The 22,083-nt window shown below is 42.1% G+C and overlaps 1 protein-coding gene across 1 annotated transcript in view; it reads left to right on the top strand.

The window, feature by feature from the left end:
* Positions 1 to 22,083, top strand: part of LASP1 (LIM and SH3 protein 1) — a 63,525-nt gene that overhangs the window by 26,228 nt on the left and 15,214 nt on the right. The window contains exon 4 of the mRNA XM_074224071.1: positions 9,719 to 9,826. Within this exon, the coding sequence (XP_074080172.1) occupies positions 9,719 to 9,826 (108 nt within the window). The remainder of the gene's footprint in view (positions 1 to 9,718; positions 9,827 to 22,083) is intronic.

Raw genomic sequence — 22,083 nt, 5'->3', positions numbered from 1 at the left:
CACTAGTCACTAACTCAGTTCCTTTTTATTTCCTGGGAGTGGTCATGGGGCTTGTGAGGAACTAGATATGGACGGGGCCCCTATTAGGTATGTTTGTGGTTTTAAGCTAATATTTATATAATTCATTTGGTAATTTATTTGAGCCTTTGTCTTAGTCTGAAGGTCTGTGTTTTAAACTCTAGATCTGATTCTTATTCACTTCAACATGATTGTGTCTAAGTCGTTTAGTTTTTCTGAATCTCAGTTTCATCTATAAAATGGGTTTAATAACACTCAAGCTTGTTCACTAGCGGTATCTTTGAGGAAAGTGCTCTCTAAACCTTAAGGAGGTCTAGAAATGTGATTTATTATTAATAGAATAATAAGTATAGTAAGGCATGAATGGGGGAAAAAGCATTTAATTAAATTCTATGTGCTATGCATGATGTTAGACTCTGGGGATAAAAATTGAAAAGTAAGAAAGCTTCCTGCTCTCCAAGGGCTCACATCCTCACAGGGTAGGGTGGGGCGAGGCAACCTGAATGAGAGGTTCTAGCTGCAAGTAAATTGGAAAGGCCCAGTGGCCCTAAGGGAACACAGGCAGCAAAACTAGTAGTACTGAGTCTTTTTCATTGTGCCATTTTCTTAAATAAAAGTCTGTCTATTGATGGTGTTAAGGACTTTTGTGGGGAAGACTCCTTTTCTGGTTCTTCCGTTGCTGTGACTGCTGAGGAGGTGGAAGGTGGGGGTGGGGAGGGAGGTGGTGATTTTGCAGAGGAAGTAGTCAGGTTCCATCCCTGCAAAAGGCTGCAGGAGGTGGGGGGGGGGGAGGCACAACTGTTTCTAGGGCTCTTGGGTCTGCTTCTTGGAGGGGCACTTGGCATTGATGGCATCTGGAAGTATAAGGCCCCCTTTTCCCCCTAGGGCTTGTCTCCTCTACCCCCCTCCACTCCATCGGGGCTGCAGGGCTTTCAGGAATAATATAGCCCCTCATAACTACCCTGTGAGCTAGGTAGGAAGAGTATTATCATCTTGCTCTTTTTATAGGCATAATACCACCCCCGTGATGATAAAGGAAGCTAATTGACTATGTTGAGAGACCAACATTAGTCCTACCTATTAGTTAGTTTTTTTAGCCAGGACATGAGAGATGGGACTGTGAAGTGAGGAGACTGGTTTTAATTTAAATCGACGCCCCCACACTCATATGGCCAAGTGACTGTTATGACATTAGGTGGCCATAGGGTTTTTTTTTTTTTTTTTTGCAAGGCAAATGGGGTTAAGTGGCTTGCCCAAGGCCACACAGCTAGGTAATTATTAAGTGTCTGAGACTGGATTTGAACTCAGGTACTCCTGACTCCAGGGCCGGTGCTCTATCCAATGTGCCACCTAGCTGCCCCTCATAGGGTTCTTTCTACAGAGCTGTTGGTATGAAGAGATGGCTAGGTGGGCCTTCTCCCTTCCCTCCCTCTCTTCCTTCCTTCCTTCATTCCTTCCTCCCTCCCTTCTTTCCTTCCTTCCTCTCATTGGATGTTTTGTTCTTCAGAGTGAATTCTCAACCACCCAAGAGAGATTTTCTCATTATATCTCATTCCTCTAGTCCCCCAGGAGCCACAGTTGTTCCCTCTCCCTGAATTCCCTTTGGGGATGTTCTGGTATGAGGATGGAGAAAGGGCTTGTCCTGAATATTGTAGGAAGATGGCACAAGTAGTGGTCAGTAGCTAGCAAGTGCATAAACTTAGGGCAGGAAGAGGAAAAAGCCAGGCATGACTTGGAGAAAACCAGGCATAACTCGTATTTTCTCTTCAGAGAGGAGCAGTAGATGACCAGCTGATTATGGAATGTCAGAGCTGGAAAGGCTCTCAGGTCTTCTAGTTCATCCCCCTCATTTCTCTCTTTTTATTTTTTTGTATTGGAAGGAAAACCTAGATCCAGGGAAAAGCCTCCGTAATTTGTCCCACAGCACACATCAATTTAGGGAAAGAGCTGGAGTTGTCGGACTCTGATTCCATTATTCATTCTTTTGTAACACAGACACCTCCTTCTTTCTTAGTTTCTGGCCAAGGAGAAGTCTGATGAATTTCCTGAGAGGCTCTCTCCTTCATGGAGCCTTCTCGGCTCTTCAGAAGCCCTCTCAAATTCCCTGTCCCCATGTAGAGAACACGTCTAAGAAGAGGAAGGTAGATTTAGAACTAGCTGATCATTTGTGAGTCAGTCTTGGACTACTTCCATGTACCTCTGGGCTATTGGCACCAATGAATGGGGTGAAAGCAATGCCAAACAATGAACGTTAACAATAAAAGAAAAATATATCTGACTTTGGAATGTGTGACACAGGTTCACCTCCTCCTGGAAAATTTTCCTTCCTCATTGTTTGACCTGGTCTGATAATAAAACAAATATACTTTTACCAAGTACATAGGTGAGGAAAACAAGGGGATCATGGGTACAGAGCCAGAAGAGATCTGAGACTTGACATAGTCCAATACCCTTCATTTGACAGAGACAACCCAGAGACATTCTGAGTAATGGGTTTTTGAGCAGAGAACTCTTATACAGGGCGAGCATCTTAAGAGCAAGGCTATGTCTCTTCTTCTTGTTACCTGAGAACTTCTGCAGGATGCCAGGACAGGGCTATAAGAGGCTGGGAGATAATTAAACTTGGTAAACATTTGTCAGTTAACTTATTAATCTACTTTATATGAGATACTGGGGGTAGCAATAGGGAAACAGACTGAAAAACCAAAACATCTTTACTAATAAAAATACTAGGTTCAAGTTTGTATCCTAGAGTGTCCTTAGAAAAGATGCTTCTCTCTTTGGGCTTTTAAAAGTCTTCTTTTTTATCTTTTTTCTTTTCTTTTTTAAAATATGGGTAGAATCTGCTTAGCCCATCTAGGGCTATGTGAGAAGTCCCTTTAAGAAGGATCTGGTTGCTTTTATACCTGTCAATGACCCTTTCCTTGCCTTTTCCCAAATTGGAACTTGATGTGTATTTCTAAAATCTGGAGGATGAAAGAGGGAAGTTAATTTTTATACACAGCAGCAGTTCACATCTCTCTCTTCAGGGACCCCCACCTACGCTGCAGGGGAGAAGCTGCAATTATTTGGTAGTGGGTGAACATGCCAGGCACGTTGGCACAAGAGGGGTGGCGCCAGGCTGCTGCTGGGTGGCATATCAGTAGGGAGGGTCAGGCAAAACAAGGAGTCTTTGGCAGGCTTCTTGGGGGAAAGTGGAAGTCTTGCAGTGCCCACTTTGGTTAAGGATTCATGCCAGACCTCCAATATGGGGTAAAATCCAGAGGCCAGCTGGCCTCAGTGACAGGGATGAAATTTCACTAAATTTTAGTTTGGAGAGGCATGAAGACTGGGCCTTCTAGAGCCGGCTTGTAGCATCTGCCCTCCCCAGCTAAATCCCCCAAACAGCTGAAGGGGATATGTGAGTTTTGGCTAAAGTCCCAGTTTTCGTGTCCCCTCCCTTTCCCTCAAACCCAAATACACATTCCCACCCTCAAGACAATTCTGAAACTTTTATGGGGCTGATTTATGATCCAAATTCTCTTGTAGGTGTCAGGATTTTAGAGTGGGAAGATGGACACCTTTGGAGAGGCCTCTGAACTGAGATACCAACAGACCCTCTCAGACAAATTGAGACAGAAGACAGTGAACATACACATACACATGCTTACACACACATGATACAGGCATTTATATCCACTCTTTTAAGGGGAGAGAAATTCTAAACTTCCTCATGATAGAGATCTAAATTCCGTTTTCTTTTGTCTGACTCACAAAGGAGGCAACTGTAGCTCTTTTCCCCCCCAGCATCAAATACCTGAGCGAGAGAAAGAGAGAGAGAGAGAGAGAGAGAGTGAGAGAGAGTGAGTTAGGAGTTTGTGAAGTGTATGTGTGTTCTGGCGACATAGAAAGCCAGTCTTGGCTCCATCCCAGGACCATGGAGTCAGGCAGAGGTGGGAAGGGGCTACATCTAGCTTTAAGGGCTAAACAGTAGACACCCCGCCCCTCAGCAGGCACTACTATTCACCTATTCCTAGTTCATTTACTGAGGGCCTTGTTATTACTTGATGGTTTAGGAATGAGGGATGAGGGTTAGACTGGACTCTGAAGGGTGAATGTATGGACTTGGTGAAGTGTGTGGATAAAGCCAGATCTTGTAGAGAGCCTGGGTAATTCGTATTTTTTCTTCAGAGAGGAGTGGTGAGTGGTCTGATCTTTATGGAATGTCAGAGCTAGAAGAAACCTCAGAAATATTTGTCTTTTATTTTTAACATCTCAGTAAATTTGAGGCCAGGAAGATTAAATAACTCAGGAGCACACAGACAGTAAATATCAGAGGGACGATATGAACCCAGCTCCTCTGACTTCACTGTTATTGCATTCTGGAGGCCATTGTTTTCCGAGCTCTGTAAAAATCTCTATTTTGATCCAGGGCACCTCTCTGCCAACAGCTCTACTTAGTAACCAGTTAAAAGAGAGAAATTGGGCTGGTTGACCCAGCTCAGGCTATCTGACTGGGTAGGATGAGGTTGGGGGACCAGACCACGTTTGCCTCCTGAAGTGCCTAGGGCCTTGGGGACAGGTCTGCTGAAGCTAGAGATTAATAAAGGAAATCCTTAACCTTCTACTACCATGCTAAGAGGGCCCAGTGAGGCAACTCAGGCAAGTGGTTCCTTTTTCTGGATCTGTCTCTACGTCTCGACTCTGTGTCTCCATCACTTTGGAAATCCAACCTTTTCTATTTTTGGAAATCAACCAATCTATTTTAGTTTGTTTTTTTCCAGTGTCTAAACAGGTTCCCCTAAAGTGGCACCTTTGGTGTCTGGAATACCTAGGGCCACCCCCATGGGGCTGGGAACCACAGGTTTGGCTTACTCCTCTGCTTGGGTGTCCATCCAGAAATGACCACCTTAGTGGCCCCACCCTGAGACTTGGCAGAAGAAGGTTAACCCTGCCCTCCCCTCTTATTATCACTCCTAACTTAGATCGACTGAAGGATGAGATCTGTGTTCATTTTCTCTTAGTCCTGTCTCATCTCTCTCCATTTTCTTCCTTCCTTTTGCCTTCCTTCCTTTATATTTAAGTAAAATTTGACATCTTTTGTCTTTTTACATCATCCAAATAGCTCCCAGTAGCCTTTCCTTCTTGTTCCCAGAGAGCCTTCCTATTTAATAAGTAATATTTTTAAAGAAAAATAAGAGAAAAAATCTGCAAAATTGACTATTATATTACTTTCCTCTAAAGTATGTAGAATATTCTATATTTATGATCTCCTTGCAAAGGAGTGAGTGTCTTCTCTCTTTTTTGGAGCCATGCATGTCCTTATAATTTTATAACATTCACTTTTTATTGTTTTGTGGGTCTTTTCATTTTAATTATTGAAGTCATTGTGCATAGTGTTTTCTTGGTTATGCTTTATACTATTGTACCTTGAGCTTAGTTTCTGATATAGGGAAGGGTTGGAGAATGTCTGGATGAGAATTTTCCTTTTTAGACATGTAAATAACCAGTCCCTTGGTCCCTAGTTTTTGTAGTTGACTCAGATGTCCAGTTCTGTGTTGTCCTTGGGGACCAGGTCTGTGTGTTTGTGTGTGTGTGTGTGTGTGTGTGTGTGTATGGGGAGGAATATTTGTGGCTGTGAGTGTGTGGGTATATGTAATTTATAGGCCCTCTTCCTGGTCCCTAGTCTGAGACAAGTGCAGCCTTGTTGAGGAAGTGAAGCAATGATACACATAGACAAGTTCCACATGGCTCACATGGCAGGCCTGGGTTCAGATTCCACCCAGCACAAATCAACTAACTGTATCCAGTTCTCCATTGCCAAAGTACCATTGATTATTCTTTCTAGAGTTTAACATAGTGACTGACACATAGTAGGTATCTAATAAATGTTTATTAAATTGAATTCTACCTCCTTAAAAGCAGAGGCTAGGAAGGAATTGGAGATAGGACATTGAGAACCATGAAGATATTTTCCTACCCCCTAACTCCCATGTTTCTTGATAGCTCTCCCCACTGCCTAGAGACCCATGGACTTTTGGGAGGATATGTGCTTTCATTCCAGCTGGAAAGTCTGAGAGCATTAAGATCAAGAGAGGAGTTTTGGTCCTTGTGTTGCTTGGTGGCTTAATAGAGTGTTGAACTTGGAGTCAGAAAGACCTGAGTTCAGATTCTACCTCAGACTCTAGATGTGTGGCTTTGGGTCACTTTAACCTCTTTGGTTAAGTTTCACTGGTTTTCCTCATCTATAAATCAGGGGTATAGTATCTCTCTAAGAAAATTGGGAACATCAAATAAAGTAATATAGGTCAAGTTCTTTATCTAAATGTTAGTTATTAGCTATTATCTCTTGTTTCTTCCCCACATCCTGGAATGATTAGTGTCAAATGAGTTTGCAATTGTGACCTGGAGTACTTTGACCAGAACCCTGCTTTCTGCCCTTTTCTTGATCCTCCCTGGCATACCATTCCAAGTGTAAAGTGAATCACCCTTTTGCACAGCTGTGTTGGGATTGGGGGTGGGGAGGAAGGCTGAGAACTAGCTGATGTCACCAGAGTGGACATTACCCTGGAGAAAGGGCCCCAAGCCTTATAAGGACAGCAAGATCAAGCCAGATGGGCCAGAGTTGGGAGGAGGGTGATGTTTGATGGGGCTCTCATCAGTGAGTTGTTCCTCAAAGAGGCTGAGCCCAAATGACTTAGTGGGAGATGGTTGGATTGGGAGAAGGTAGGAAAGCACAAGCTTTACATAGAGAATGATCATCCCAGGATCTTAGATGAAGAGCTAGCAAGGATTTCAGAAGACATCTAAATCAATAAGTAAAGAAACTGGAGGAGTCCAAGGGTCATATGGAGATCTGCGCACCTGATGGGGACTTGTCTTTATTTTCTATTTTTAAGATGAGAAAATAGAGGATCAGAAGAATTTCAAGCCAATTCCTTTGACTCTAAATCCAGCACACTCTCCATCCCCACAGTTTGGATTTTACTCATTAGGCAGTGGGTAGCCAATGAAGGATTTTTGAGTATGTGGGAAATGGGATCAGAACTTTGCTTGGAGGGAGACTGAGTGACTTCTGGAATCATTCATGGATCAAATCTCTAGAGCTGGAAAGGACCTCAAAAGCCATTTAGTCTCCAATTCTTTTCTTTTACAGATAAGGAAACAGAGACCCAGGAAAATTAGAAAATTAATTTACCTAAGGTCATACTGTAAGCACCCATAATAGGATTTGATCCACAAACTGACTCAAATCAGCATTCACACTATCTTCCCTTGGACTTAAGATTACTAGCAGACATCCTAGTTCTTTGTGAGGCCTTAGGCAAGTCAACTGGAATCTCTGGGCCTCTCTTTTTAAAACTATAAAATGAGGTCAGAGCAAGATGATGACCTTTCAGGCCACTTCCTGTCCTAAATCTGTCACCTTTTGAATTTAGTCCTACTACTGAGCTACACAATGGGTCACTCACTATTGGTGAGCTTAATTGTAAGCAGTCTGTAGTCTGGTCTCTTGCTGCTCTCACTATCCCAAGAGCCTGTGGCCCTCCTTCCTGTTCTTTCAAATGCTTCTCAGAGCTGATTCTCTTAGCCTTCCCTCCCCCTTTAAATAAAGTACACCCTTTATTCTGCAGCTAGGCCACACTCCCAGAGTTGTGAACCACATTTGTTAGCTTCTGCTGATATGTGCTAAAGCAGAAATATTCTGTGGTCCAGGCTTGTGATAGCTCTAGTGTTCGACCTCCCAGCATTGGTGTTTGATGCAGAAATTTCCCCTAACAATGTATAACAGCATCTGTTCTCCAACTTGGAGTTGCCTAGTTACATTCACAAAGCCAATAGGTGTCAGAAGAAAGACTTGAATTTGAGTTTTTCTGACACCCAAGGCTGACTTTCTCTCCACTACATCAGGATGCTCTGCTTCTTATTAAGTTGACTAAAAAAGAGAAAGAAGGGGCCATCCCAGGATACTGTGACCTGGCCTAGGGGTTCTGACCCAGAGGCTGAAGTTTCCAGTGCTGGAATGGTTTCTGTATCCCTTTTGCAAGCAAGGGACCAGGGACAAAATCTCCTGATCCTCTGTGGGCCTCTGCTTCCTCATCCATAAAATCCAATTCAGCAAACATGTATTAGTGCCTATGTAAGGCACTGAATAGACTAAGCCAAAAATCTAGTACTTTACTTCCTAATTCATGGGATGTCCTGAGAAAAATGTTTTGTATGTTTGTGTTGTTATAATGACAATTTCACGGGCCGCTGACCCAAGTTGGGAAGCTTTAGGAGTACTGGGGATTGGGGGCCAAGTGACAGGTGGTGGGTGGTAGGGGAATGGGGGGGACCGGAATCATCTGGCTCATTCCCTGCTGAAGAATATTCCACCCTTACCTCTGCCCTCCCTCTTCTTGTCTGGGAACCACCCAGATCTCATCCTGGAAACTCTCAGGAGGCTCAGTCATGTGGTCCATGTCCTGGGCTGACCTGCCTTCCAGGGACTGGGCCACCCCCCATGGAGGAAATACAGAGAGAACCTAGCAGGAAGGGAACAGCTGCTGAGAGAGAGAGAGAGAGAGAGAGAGAGAGAGAGAGAGAGAGAGAGAGAGAGAGATGTTCCAGGGACCTGGAACATCCCTATCCATGTGGGAAAAAGGAGGAAGAGCCTTGAGAGACTCTAACTTTATTCTTCTTTACCTAATTATGATGATGATAATAATAAATAATAAAAAACAAAGCTAGCATTTATATAGTGTTTTAAAGTTTACAAAATATTTTTCAAATAATATTCTATTTGATTCTCATACTATCCCTGGGAAGTAAATGCTGTTGTCATCCTTTTTACAGATGGCGAAAATGAAGCAGACAAGTTAAATAAGTGACTGAGGCAAGATTCAACTTTAGGTCTTTATGATTCCAAGTGTAGCACTCTATCATGGAGCTCATTCCTGTATATTCCTAGGGAATTCTCAAATCTTGGTCCCTCATTTGCCCTCTGCATCTGGAAATTCTTCACATTTTTCTCTAGTGTCTTCAGGACAGAATGGGCAGTATTACCTTCTCTAGAATTATCATCTAGATTCTTGGGGATCAGTCTGATGAGGGGGTTCTTCCTCTCTTTTTGGTGCGGTGGACTTCTTTGGCAGTCTGGTCAAACCTAGGGACCTCTTTTCAGAGTGATTTTTTTAAATGCATAAAGTAAAATACATGAATTGCTATATTTCAGTTTATTAAAAATATAGATGGAACTTTTTTTTTCCCTATCCAAGTTTACAGAGACCCTGAAATCTATCCACCAGTACTAGGTCAATAACCTCTATTAAAGTATACTCTATTCTGGTTCTCTGCCCAGTTCCCCTCTTCACCTTCCTCTGTTTCCCCATTCCATTGACCCTTTCTCGAGATAAGCTCCAAGGTGTTAGCAGTGCCAGCCAGAAGCTAGTGACTCTCCTCTGTTCTAGCTCTTTCTTATCTTGGTACAATCATTGATGCTGAGATGGTTACTTAATAGCAGGGAGACTTAGTGGGTACCTTCCAGGGCCAAGAAGAGATCATACAGCACACTTTCCTGCTTTAGGGTTAGCCTCAAGAGTTTGGGATAATGGAACATATTCCAGAGGTCTCAATTTAAAGTTCTTCCCTACAGCCCCTGTTTGGGGTCCTTTCCATTTCCCCCCTTCTCCAGCAGTACCCACTTGCAGCTCACTTTCATTTTTGCTCTCTTCCCCAGGTGCGTTACAAGGAAGAATTTGAAAAGAACAAGGGGAAGGGCTTCAGCGTTGTGGCTGACACACCTGAGCTTCAGAGGATTAAGAAGACTCAAGACCAAATCAGTAATGTAGGTTTTCCCCCAGCTCAAGGCTCTCTGCCTTATTTCCCTCTCCCTACCCCAGTTTCTCTCTTCTTTTCCTCCTTTTCCCTTCTTCTCCCTCTCCACAGGCCAAGCAATATGAATGAAAGTAATTCTCGTCTGACTGCCTCCTCCTCTCCACTTGGGTCTTTCATTTTCTGGCTTGAGAGAGAGAGAGACAGAGACAGAGACATACTAAGGGCTTGGTGTTTTCCCCCAAGGTCCTCTTACCTCATTAAGTCCCTAATCTGCCTTGTCAGTTCCCCCCCAAACCCCCTTGCCATTCCTTGTAGCAGAGGGAGAGAGTGTGTGTGTGTGTGTGTGTGTTGTTTGGGGTTTGGGGTTTTTTGGTGACGTTGAAATATGGGATGGGGATGGTCATCTTTATAAGAAGATTCAACTTGCATTTGGGGGTGGGGTTGAAGGAGGCAAGGCTCCCTGCTGATTGTCTGTAGGTTTCTTGCTTGCTGAGGGAACAGGAACTGTGGAAGCCATCATTTCCTCCCTCATGCTGGCTTCTTATTTCCTTCCTGTGTTAAGATCCTGGCCAACAGGTTCTTACCTCAACAACTTCCACTACCCCATCACTCCAGTCCCACCGTCCCCACTAGAGAAATTCATCTGCCCCAAGCCCTTCTTTTCTAGAGAGGGTAAAAAGGGATCAACTGCTTGGAGGGAGGGGCCTGCATTCATCTGTCTATGAGTGCTGAGTCTATCCTAGATACCTCTGAGCACACTGTGGAGAGCTTGGGCACCTTCTCTGAGCTGTAGATTAGACTATTTTTATGCTGTCCATTCCTCGTTAGTGAAGAAAACTGGTTTGGGTTTTCCTGCCTAGCACTGCAGAGAGAGAGAGAGAGAGAGCGCCTGTGTGAAAGGGGATTTGAGACCAACCCTTTAGAGACCTTAGTTGGGGGGACAGATCATTAGATGTTTTGTCAGCATCAACACTTCTATAATAACTAATGATAACAGAGAGCATTTATATAACCAGATACTGTGCTAAACACTTTATGTTCCATTTGATTCTCCCAAACACTACCCTGGGAGGTAGGTGCTAATATTATTCCTATTTTACATAAGAGGAAACTGAGACAGAGGCTAGGTGACTTGCCCAGGGTCACCCAGTTAATAAGTATTGAAGGCCTAATTTGAAGGTCTTCTTGCCTCCAGGCCTTGTTTTCTATTCATGTTGCCACTTAGCTGCCTCACTTTTATATTTCATCATTCTAAGAACCTACATCTCCAAAGCTCTCAAATGTCTCCCCACCTGAGGATGAGAGAGCAGTGGTTTGGCATCATGGAGAGTAACTGAAAGAGTCATTCTACATTGAGTGTCTCTGGCCTCAAAGCAACTTAAGGGAGTAATTCATCCCCTGGGATGAATAAGGGATGAAGCCCAGAGGGGTTCATTGCCTTTCTCAAAGTCACACAGGGATGTAGTGCTGAAGCTTGGACTAGGACCTAGGTCCTGTCCCCGGCCCACTAAAGCAGTCTGCCTGCAGAACTGGGACCTGAGCCTTTATATATAGTGGAAGCCATCATTTCTCTTCCCTGCTCTCTGGGATCTTCCATCTCTAGATCCATCTTGATATAGGAATAGATGGAAAGAACAGAAATATAATAGGACTAATCCTAATTAATCTTTCAACCCAACAAAACTATGATGTGTCTTCATCAAGTAGAAAGGATAGGATATGGAGATGAATTAATCCTTTCCCTGTGTTGTTTCCCTGAGGACTTATCATCCACATACCCTGATATTCTTCACCACTCCCACACGCTATTGGTTTGAGACCTTAGACCTAGCCTTAGGGATAGGGACTAGTCTGATAATCTTCACTAATCTAGGGGAAGAAACTCCTTTTATGAAAACAGGTGGGCATCATCTCTACAAATTAAGTTTTAGAGAGGTCCCTAGCATGCAGCTGACTTGCCCAAGGTCACACCCAGTTTGTATAAGAGACAGATTTGAAACCCAGATCTTCCTGACTTTGAAGCTGACTCTTGTCACTATGCCATAATATATTTCTTTTTTACACACAATAAATTATCCTTTTTGCCAGTTTCTGGACCCTAAATGGGTAAGGTCTATTAGGTTATATATCTTTTTTCTAGAATCTTTAGCATGTGGAGAGAGGAGGAGAAGAGGACATTCTAGGAATCTAGGGTTCCCCAGAAAAATCTAGTATGGCCAAATGAGGGGAGCCAAAGTCCTCATTTTTTCTGTAGATTTCCTTATTTTTATTATCTTTTATTTTTAATTCACTCTAATTTCCTAATATATCCCTTTTCCCTTTCAGTTTACATTCTTTTAACGTGAAAATTTTTAATTCTTTGGCCTGAACTTAGGTACTCTTGACTTTTTGTCACTTTTACTGGATTGAGTGATTAGGGTAGCCCTAAATACCTGAAGTTTCCTGGAAACTCAATGGGGAAAATGATCAAAAAAGCATCAAAAGTCAGCTTTAGTGATTATATTTGAATCCTTCTTCTGCTATTATTACTTAGTAACCTTGGACAAATCTTTTAATTGCTCCAGACCTCAGATTTTCCCAATTGCAAAAAATAATGGTTAGATATCGCTATGACTCTCAGCAGCTCTAAATTTTTTCATTTGGTTCTTTTTTCTACATGGGTGCCTTCGCTTCCTTGCTAAATAATAGACATATTAATGTTTAAGGAAAAATCTACCTGGGAGATGAAGCCTTTAAACCTAGGTATCAAAGCTAACTATGGCAGAGACATTCACACATGGAGAGATGATAATCAGTCACAGTCCCATTGCCATATTTTGATTAAGAGTCTTTCCTGGGAGATATTGACCATTAACTGGTTTTAATACTACCTTTCTGTTTATAGCCATCTCTAGGAGATGTTGACATTAACTGGATCTGTTGAATGGCATAAGTTGTTTAGTTGGCCTATAAGGAAGTTAGGAAGCTGCTTAGTTTTTAAACTAAAACAGTATTACTAACTTGACACACCCACCTTTTTCATCTGACCTGATTTTCTTATGATTTTTTTGTTAGTGAAAGGAAAAAAAAATGACAGAATTTCAAGACTGAAAAAGACCTAAGAAATCACTTAGTCATAAAGTCTCCAAGTTTGGAGGGACTTTAAAGGATGGGTTGGGCTCATATGAGCAAGATCCCTATCTTTCTAGAAAGTTCCTCTGTAGAGGAATATTCATGACCTATGGCCAACCAAGGTTAGTCATTCTGAATTGGGATAGGTCTACATCTTATTAGCTGCCATTTCCTCTTACCAGAGTTCCTTGTTCTATCCTCTGAGTCCTCCCACTATGAATGTGATTCCTCTTCTGAATGGCAGCCTTCCAAATAATTAGGGACAGCTATCAGGTCTTCCCCAGTCTTTCATTTTCGAGATGAGAGAGCTGAAGCCTAGGGATGGCAATTAACTTGTTCCAAGTCATGCGACTGACATCATGACAAAGCCAGGATTAGCACTTGGGTCTATAGCTTCCCAGGGTCATTTCTCTCTTTCTTGCCCCTTCTTGACTAAATATTCTCTGAAAAGTTTGATATTTACCATTCAGAAGAATTTGAGTTAGGTTCTGAAAGCAGTCTTAAAAGAAGCCCTTGAGGGTTCCAAATTAATGAGGACATTTGAGTGTACAAATTCTATTAGTTCATTCTTATGGGCATAGGATTAAAAGTTGAGAGCTGGAAGGGACCTGTGAAGCAATCAAGGCCCATCTCATTTTGCATTGGAAGAAACTGAAGCACAGAGGAGAATAATGACATGCCCAGGGTCACACAGTTAATAATAAATGAGGTTAGATCCCACCCAGATCTTATTGATTCCAAGTCCAATTCCCTTCTATTACAAGGAGCAATATGTTAGATTAAGGAGTCTTTGACCAAAAGTTTATAGGACCATAGATCAGAAATGTAAGGGACCTAAAAGACTATAGACTCCAACTTCCACCCTCATTTTCCAAATGAGGAAGTTGAAACTTAAGAGAGTTTTTTGACTCATTCAGAACCAGCTACTAACTGTCTGGGGCAGGATTTGAATTCACTTTTTCCTGACTCCATGCCCAATACTTTGTTTGCTGTACCACTTCCATGCCCAATACTTTGTCTACTGTACCACATACCTGCCTCAATGGAAAATACCCTTATTCTTCAGGCATAGCCCCTCACCTCCAGAATGTCTTCCAGCTGTCCAGTTACAATCCTCCAACCTTATATTCTTTTTTTTTTCAACCTTATATTCTGATAAATTGTTGTGAATCCTAGATTTGTCTAGGCACATATGGAAATGTGCATTTAGAAATTTTAAACATAATTGTCTTTTAGTTATTCATAGAAATGCATTTAGAGAAAACAGGACATTTTAATTAAAATAGATGATTGGTTTCCTTAACAAAATCTCATGATCAGTTAATTGTTCTACCTTGTATCTTAGGTTTGGTCTTTCATCATTGGCTCTCTTTAAAAAAAATTAATTTTACTTTTGAAAGTAAAAGTAAGTTTAAGTAGAAGAGAATTAATGGACATTTATTTTTCTCTTCTATCCATTTATTTTCCCCTCTCCACTGGGTAAAAAAAGAAAAACAAATCCTTTGTAATAGATATGCTTTGTCAAATGAAATTCCCACATTGTCTATATCTTAAATGTATGTTTTATTCTGTATCTTGAGCTCATCACCTCTCAGTCAGAGGTGGGTAAACATGCTTCAAATTCAGTCCTTTGTATCAGTGTTGGCCATGGCATTGATTAGAATAATTTGGTTTTTCAAAAATTGTCTTCACAATTTGTTTAATTTGTGCTTCAAACTTACTTTACTCTTCAGCATTTCAAACATATCTTCTCAGGCCTCTCTGAAGCATCATTTTTTTGTTGTTGTTGTTTATTTTTATTTTTGTACAAATGATTTTTTTTATACATTACTAAAATATTCTTGTTTAAGAATAAACATAATACCCTTCCACCCCCCAAAATATAGACCCTTATGAGCAATAAAGGAAAGAGAAAAAATTAAAATAATAATAATAATAATAGGGGCAGCCATGTGGTGCAGTGGATGGAGCATGGCCCTGGAGCCAGGAGCACCCGAGCCCAAATCTGGCCCCAGACACCCAACAATCACCCAGCTGTGTGACTCTGAGCAAGCCACCCCAACCCCATTGCCCCTCAAAACCCAAAAAAACCCCAAAATAAAATAAAATAAAATAATAATAATAGTAGGGCTGGCCAGGTGGTGCAGTGGACAGAACACCAGCCCTGGAATCAGGAGCACCTGGGCCCAAATCGGGCCTCAGACATCCAACAATCACCCAGCTGTTCAGCCCTGGGCAAGCCACCCAACCTCATTTTCCTTGCAACACACCCCCAGAAAAATAAATAATAATAATAATAATAATAAAATGTGCTTCAGTCTGTGTTCCAGCTCTTCCAGCTCTGTCATGGGTGGATCACATTCTTTATAAGTCCATCACAAAAGCTACTTCCATATTTTTCCACCGTTGCCATTGCTGATCTCAACTCCCTCCATTCATACTTCCCCACTACCATATACTACTATATTTTCTCTCTCCTTTCACTCTGTTCCTCTTCTTAAATGTGTTGCAGGGTAGCTGAGTGGCACAGCAGACAGATCACCAGTCCTGGGGCCAAGAGGGCCCGAGCCCACATACCACCCCTTAGGCCCAGCAACCACCTGGCCCTATGGTCTCGGACAGGCCATCCAATCCCAAAGAAAATGTGTTATATCTGACCACTCTCCCCCATGGCCCACCCTCTTCTCCATCACTCATATCCCCCCTTCCCCCATCCCCTCTCCTTCTTACTCTAGATGTCTATACCCCATTGAGTATATATGTGAAGCATCATTTCTTGCAGCAAAAAAGTATTCCATTTCATTCACATACCATAACTTGTTCAGCCATTCCCTGGTGGATCGATACTCCTTTAATTTTGCCACTAAAAAAAAGAAATAGCAGTTAAGGTGGTGCAGTGCAAAGAACTCAGGAGTTGGAGCCAGGAAGACTGGAGTTCAAATTCAACTTCTGATTTCCTTTGTTACCCTTGGTAAGACATTTAGTCTTTCTCAGCCTCAGTTTCCTTATTTGTAAAATGGAGCTAATGATAGCTCCCACGATTGTCATGAGGATAAAATTTTATATATATATATATATATATATATATATATATATATATATATATATATTTCTGTTTTTGTATGGGTCCATCATTTCTTTGGAGTATAGGCATAATAGAGGTATAGCAACAGCTTTCTAGCCCCTTGTTGCTTTTTATTAATGAAAGAAAAGAATATATTAGTAATCCAAAATACTTTAAAAGATCCTCTCTTTCAATTTGGCTTTAGAATCCAATGCCTCATTCAGATCCTTTCCTGACATAGCCTTTATCTCTACATCCAGTGACCCATCTGGCTTGTGGATGGGGAAGCAATGATAATAACAACTGATAATTCTATATCACCTTAAGGCTTTCCCATTTAGACTGTGAGCTCCTGGAGGGTCAGGGGCTATTTTTGCCTTTCTTATATTCCCAGCACTTGACTAGTGAGTGCTGGACAGGTGTTGTCTCAATGAGTTATCACAGAGGATGAAACTGAGACTTGGAGTAGTCAGGTAGCTTAGTCTCACATAGTCTCACACAGCTAGTAAGTCTCAGGAGGGTTATTTGAAGCCAAGTTTTCTGACTCCCAGGACTAACACTCTCTCCACTATTCTATGCCAACTAAAGTGGTCCTTGAGGAGTTGATTGTATGTATAGATACATTTATGTTGGCAGCATATTTTATATGGATGAATCCACTGAAGTCACAGTATGCATATAGTGGTTGGGGTCTAAGAGATCTGGATTTTAGTGCTGGTTTTGTCACTGTGTGACTGGGCAAGTCACTGCCACTCTTTGAACCTCAATTTCCTCATCTGTAAACCGAGAGATGATTCCAAAATTTCCTCTAAACCATGAATCTTTAATTCTATGGATATGGTACTTAATTGTTTTTTCCAGAAGTATTTTTCATGTGTGTCTGACTCTTCATGATCTCATATGGGGTTTTCTTGGTAGAGAAACTGGAGTGGTTTGCCATTTCCTTTTTCATGTCATTTTATAGATGAGGAAACTGAGGCAAAAAGAGTTAAATGACACAAAGCTAGTTCTGAGTCTAGGTTTGAGCTCAGGAAGATGAGTCTCCCTGACTCTAGACCTGTGACTATTTATTGCACCAACTAGCTACTTCTCTTTCTAGAGTACTTGCATTTAAATTATTTTTATTCTCAGTTATAGAAGCCAGTGCTTTATCTACTGCACCACCTAGCTGTCCCAGAATACTTCGTTGTTGATATTATTATTATCCTCCCATGGAATATATTATTATCAAGGTCATCTTTATGTTATGCTTTTGCACTTTCTAAAGAATATATGAGGGGCAGCTAGGTGACACAGTGGATAAAGCACTGGCCCTGGAGTCAGGAGTACCTGGGTTCAAATCCAGTCTCGGACACTTAATTACCTAACTGTGTGGCCTTGGGCAAGCCACTTAACCCCATTTGCCTTGCAAAAACCAAAAAAAAAAAAAATAAAGAATATATGAGATGGTCAGGATAGATAATAATGATGATGATGATGATGATGATGATGATGATGATGATGATGATGATAATAATAATAATAATAATACTTGATGTTTATCTGGCTTAGGAGTGGGCTGGACTCAGTAGCCTCTGAGGTCAACCTTCTGGCTCTTCTACAGTTTTACAATTCTGTGATCATTATTAAAGTTTGCAAAGCATTTTATATGCATCATCTCCCTTGGCTGAAATGGGCTTCAAACCCACCTCTTCCTAACCCCCTCCTTTCCTAACTGTTCCCCTTCTTTCCCTCCCTTTTCTCCACAGATGTATACACACCTGTCAGCTGTGCTTACTTATGAAATGAGTCATTTCCATTGACTAAGGAGACTGTTTCCAGGCATGGATTCAGTTGGGCTCTTCACAGCTGGCATTGGACATATATCTATGCATACAATCTTTCTCCATGGAATGACAAACTACCAGTCCATTTGAGGAGGAAGACTAGAGTTTAGATTTGTTCATCCAGGAGGGAACTGGGGTTTAGATTTGTTCATCCAGGAGGGAACTGGGGTAAATGACCAGGATGCTGCAGTTACAGGTTACTGCTCATCTCCTATTTTAGAGATAAGATTTGAATGGTGAGTGATCCTTTCATCTCCCTATCTCTTTATCAGCCTCATGAGTAATGTACTAGACCTGTTCAATGAGATTATTTTGTTCTCTCTCCTTCCATCTTCTAACAAACCTCTCCCCCAGTTGAGGTACTTGGAGTAAAGGAGAGAGAAGGTAATTCAATCATTTCTTCTTGCCCCTCCCGTCTTCCCTCACTCCTTGAGATTAGGGGAATGTGTGAGCCTTAGGCCTTTAACAAACCCTTCCAGTCTTGCCCCCACAACACCTGCTTCCCCCTTCAGCCATCCTAGGCTGTTCTCTGCTCTTCTCCCCTGGGATTGGGCCTCTTTTCACTATTGGAAAATAAAAACCAAAGGCCTCCCTTTCCCCCAGGACAGAAACTGGAAGGGCAGACAGGCAGCCAAGTCTGGGGAAAGGTGAATGGAGGTAGAGGCCCTCTTAGGAGACAGGGAGAATAGGCCAAGGTATCACTTTCATTTGTCTCCTCCTTCCTCCTCCATCCCTCCCCCATCCCATTCCATCCTGTTGAAGCAGTGGAGAGGAAGATAATGTTTGTGGCAGCAGCCATGGACTGGTCCCCACATACTCTGTGTTTTGACTGAAATAGAAAAAATCAGTGTCTTGGAAGCTTCTGGATAGCAGCTTGTCCACAACTGCCCCTCATGCTCAGCTTGGTCAAGAGCTGGAGGAGGACTGTTTCCTTCTGAGGCTGGCCAGATAGAGGATATAGCAAAACATGTACCAGTCCTCCAAGACCTGAATCTCCCACCCAGCATCCTGGTTTCATCAAATCTTAAGCCAAGGAGAAGGGCATCTCCAAGGTCTCTTTTTGCTTTGAATCCTGTGATCCAGGAGAAGGAGGAGGTGCTAGCATCATCCTCACTCCTGCCCCCCATGGTGCCTGCCTGGGTGACCCAGTTCCAGGTTTTGTCATTGCATGCACCCCCACCCCACCCCCATCCCCACCCATGTTTCTTAGCCCTTGACTGTGGTCAATAACGGTTATTTAGCCAGGAGACATAGCGAGCCAGTTGTTATCCGATTGGCTGCAGCTTCATTAACTCTAGCCTAGCTATTAATTTTTAAGCTCCTGCTGCCTAGACTTTAACCCTTTTCCTTCCTCTGCAGGCTGCATAATGAAAGATATAAAGGGAAAGAAACATGGATGGGCAGCTTGTAGCAGTGATACTTCCCCTTTACCCCCAAGATCCTAAGGCCAAACCATGAGCAGGGTTAGGTTCTCTTCTCTCTCTTTGCCTCCAGCCTCAGACTTAACAGGTTTCTCTCTCAAATTCCTCAGTCACAGAATCTAATGCTCCTGGGAAAGGGGGAGGGGATTTTTTCTGCCCCTTCCCCCAACTGCTAAAACCAAAAAACCCAAAATTCTTTTTGCAATTCTGCCCAATCCAGTGGGTGACCTTACAGGAAAAGGGCAAGACCAAGCCCTATTCTCTTCTCTCCTCCCCGCAAAAGAATTCTTTTTTTAATCTTAAAAATAGTTTAACATCACCTTCTTCTCTGAGTACATCTTCCCCTTTACCCAGCTAATCTTCTCTTGAACCATATATTAAAAAAAGGAGGAAAAAATCAGTTAAGCAAAACCAGCTAACATATCAGCCATATCTGACAATCTGTGCATATTCCATATCCATAGCTCCTGCCCCCCCAAATTCTTTTAGACTGAGAGATAAAGCATCCATTGAATGTGTTCCAGGTGCCAGGCATGATGCTAGCATACAAACAAACATGTTTTATTGATGTTTTTTATTCTTTATTCCACATCTGTAGTCCACCCTTTCTTCATCAAAAGGAGGTCAATGTGTTTCATTCATCCTCAGGCCTCTGGAATCGAGATTAGTTTTTGCATTGATCAGATCCTGGTGACTTTTATTCTTCTTTATGGTCATTGTATGGATTATTCTTTTGAGTCCTCTTTCTTTGCTCTTTAATGACATCTCTCCCTGCCATCTCCTTTGTTTTATTCCCCTATTGGGTTTAAAGATCACTTTTAGCCATCTGTGGTGAGTATATTAGAACTTTAACTTGCACACTCATGATCAGTTGATTCTTTAGGGCAGGAGGGGGTCTATGTTATGATCAAGGGTGAGTTTGAGGATGTCAAGGGAGGTAGGTAAAGGAAAAGCTAGTGGTCCCCATATTATTCAGACCAGTGAGCCTGGGCTGGTTATCTGGGGTCTCTCTTTTGGCTAGGCAGTGGGATTAAGTGACTTGTCCAAGGTCACACAGCTAGGAAATTATTAAGTGTCTGAGGCCGGATTTGAACTCAGGTACTCCTGACTCCAGGGCCAGTGCTCTGTCCACTGTACCACCTAGCCACCCTGTGATATCTGGGATCCCTTTGTCGTCTTTTCCTCCCATAATTGCATTCCCTGTTTGTCTGGATCTCTCCAACTAAAGGCCAGAATGAGGATCAGGCATGCCAAACATGCCCAGCTTCCTTCATAGTCCTTCTGGGAAGCACAGTGGGGAAAACGTTGACCTCAATTATCTGTATGCAGTTTTTTTGGATTAGAGATTTATGAGAAGATTGTGATGATGACCTCAGTTTCCTCATAATCAGTGATCCTATGAACCAATACGTACATTGTACGGAAAACTGGCTTAGGTATTAGGGGAGATAAAGGCTTTAAGTAAGGTCAGTTACTTAGTAAATTAATATAATAAACCTTTCTATGTGCTTTTGTTATTATTGTTCAGCCATGCCCAACTTTTTGTGACCCCATTTGGATTTTCTTGGCAGAGATAATGGTGTCTTGCCATTTATTTCTCCAGTTCATTTTACAGATTCGGAAACAGAGGAAAACAACGTTAAGTGACTTTCCCAGGATCATATGACTTGTCTTCCTGACTCCCAGCTCACCCACTGTACCTCCTAGCTGTCCCAAATCTATGCTAGGTGTAAGAAGTGCTGCAACCACAATTCAGAAAGACAGTCCTAACCCTCTAGGATCTTACTATCTTCTGAGAAAAGATAGCACACAAAAGGAGACTGAAAAGCAGGAGGGTCTAGAGAGGAAAGGAACCTTTGTTAAATAGGGAATGCTGGAGAAGACCAGAGGTGAGCCCCAAATGAAGAAATGACTGGCCTGAGCATGCTTTTAGCTGCTCCTGTCTGGAAGAGCTCCTGTCCTCAAGGAGCTCATGATTTAGGAAGGAGTTAACATTTCATAAGTGTTTATGTGCTAGTAGATGGATTGCAGTGAAAAAAAGGATTAGTCCCTGCCCACAAGTAGCTTATGCACTTCATCACTCCATCTCTGATTGCCCTATCTTCGTAATTGGGCTGTCCCAGATGCTGAGAATGCCCACTCTCCACACTCATCCTAAAACTTCCCTTTCATCTTTTGAAAAATAGCACCCTTTCTTCATTATTCTTTTTCTGGCTCCCTCAACTGCTACTATCCTCTCTCTCAAGCTATCTTTTATTTAACTATATTGTACTTACAGTACATTAGGAAAGCCCAGTATGGCAGTGGATAAAGTGCTGGGCTGGAGTCAGAAGATTTATTTTTCTGTGTTCATATCTAGCCTCAAACATTTACTAGCCATGAGATCCTGGGCAAGACACTTAATCCTGTTTGCCTCAGTTTCCTTATCTGTAAAATAAATGTAAAAGGAAATGGTCAACCACCCCAGTATTTCTGCCAAGAAAACCCCATATGAAATCACAAAGATGTAAGATATGACTGAACAGTAACTATATCCCAAGCCAATCCTGACCCACTGAGGCCTCCATTTTGCTCTCCTATATATAATTGGCCCATAATCAGTACTTGTGGATTGGTTGATTGGTAAGTCAAGATATTTTTCAATTAATTAAGGGAAACAATATGTACAAGTATAAATTTATTCAAAGTAAATTACAAGATCATTCATGAGTGGGCAAAGGAGGAGGCCCAAGCTGCAGGGAAGGATCAGTGATATTTAAACTGATCTTTGAAAGAAGTTAGACATTCTAAAGGGGGCAAAGGGGAGAGGAATGAGTATATTCCAGAAGGGAGAGACAGCCTGTGC

The sequence above is a fragment of the Macrotis lagotis genome, chromosome 2 (assembly GCF_037893015.1).
Source record: "Macrotis lagotis isolate mMagLag1 chromosome 2, bilby.v1.9.chrom.fasta, whole genome shotgun sequence".
NCBI classification, from domain to species: Eukaryota; Metazoa; Chordata; class Mammalia; order Peramelemorphia; family Peramelidae; genus Macrotis; species Macrotis lagotis.
Note: the sequence above shows the minus strand (reverse complement) of the source record. Positions and strands in the feature narration are given on the sequence as shown.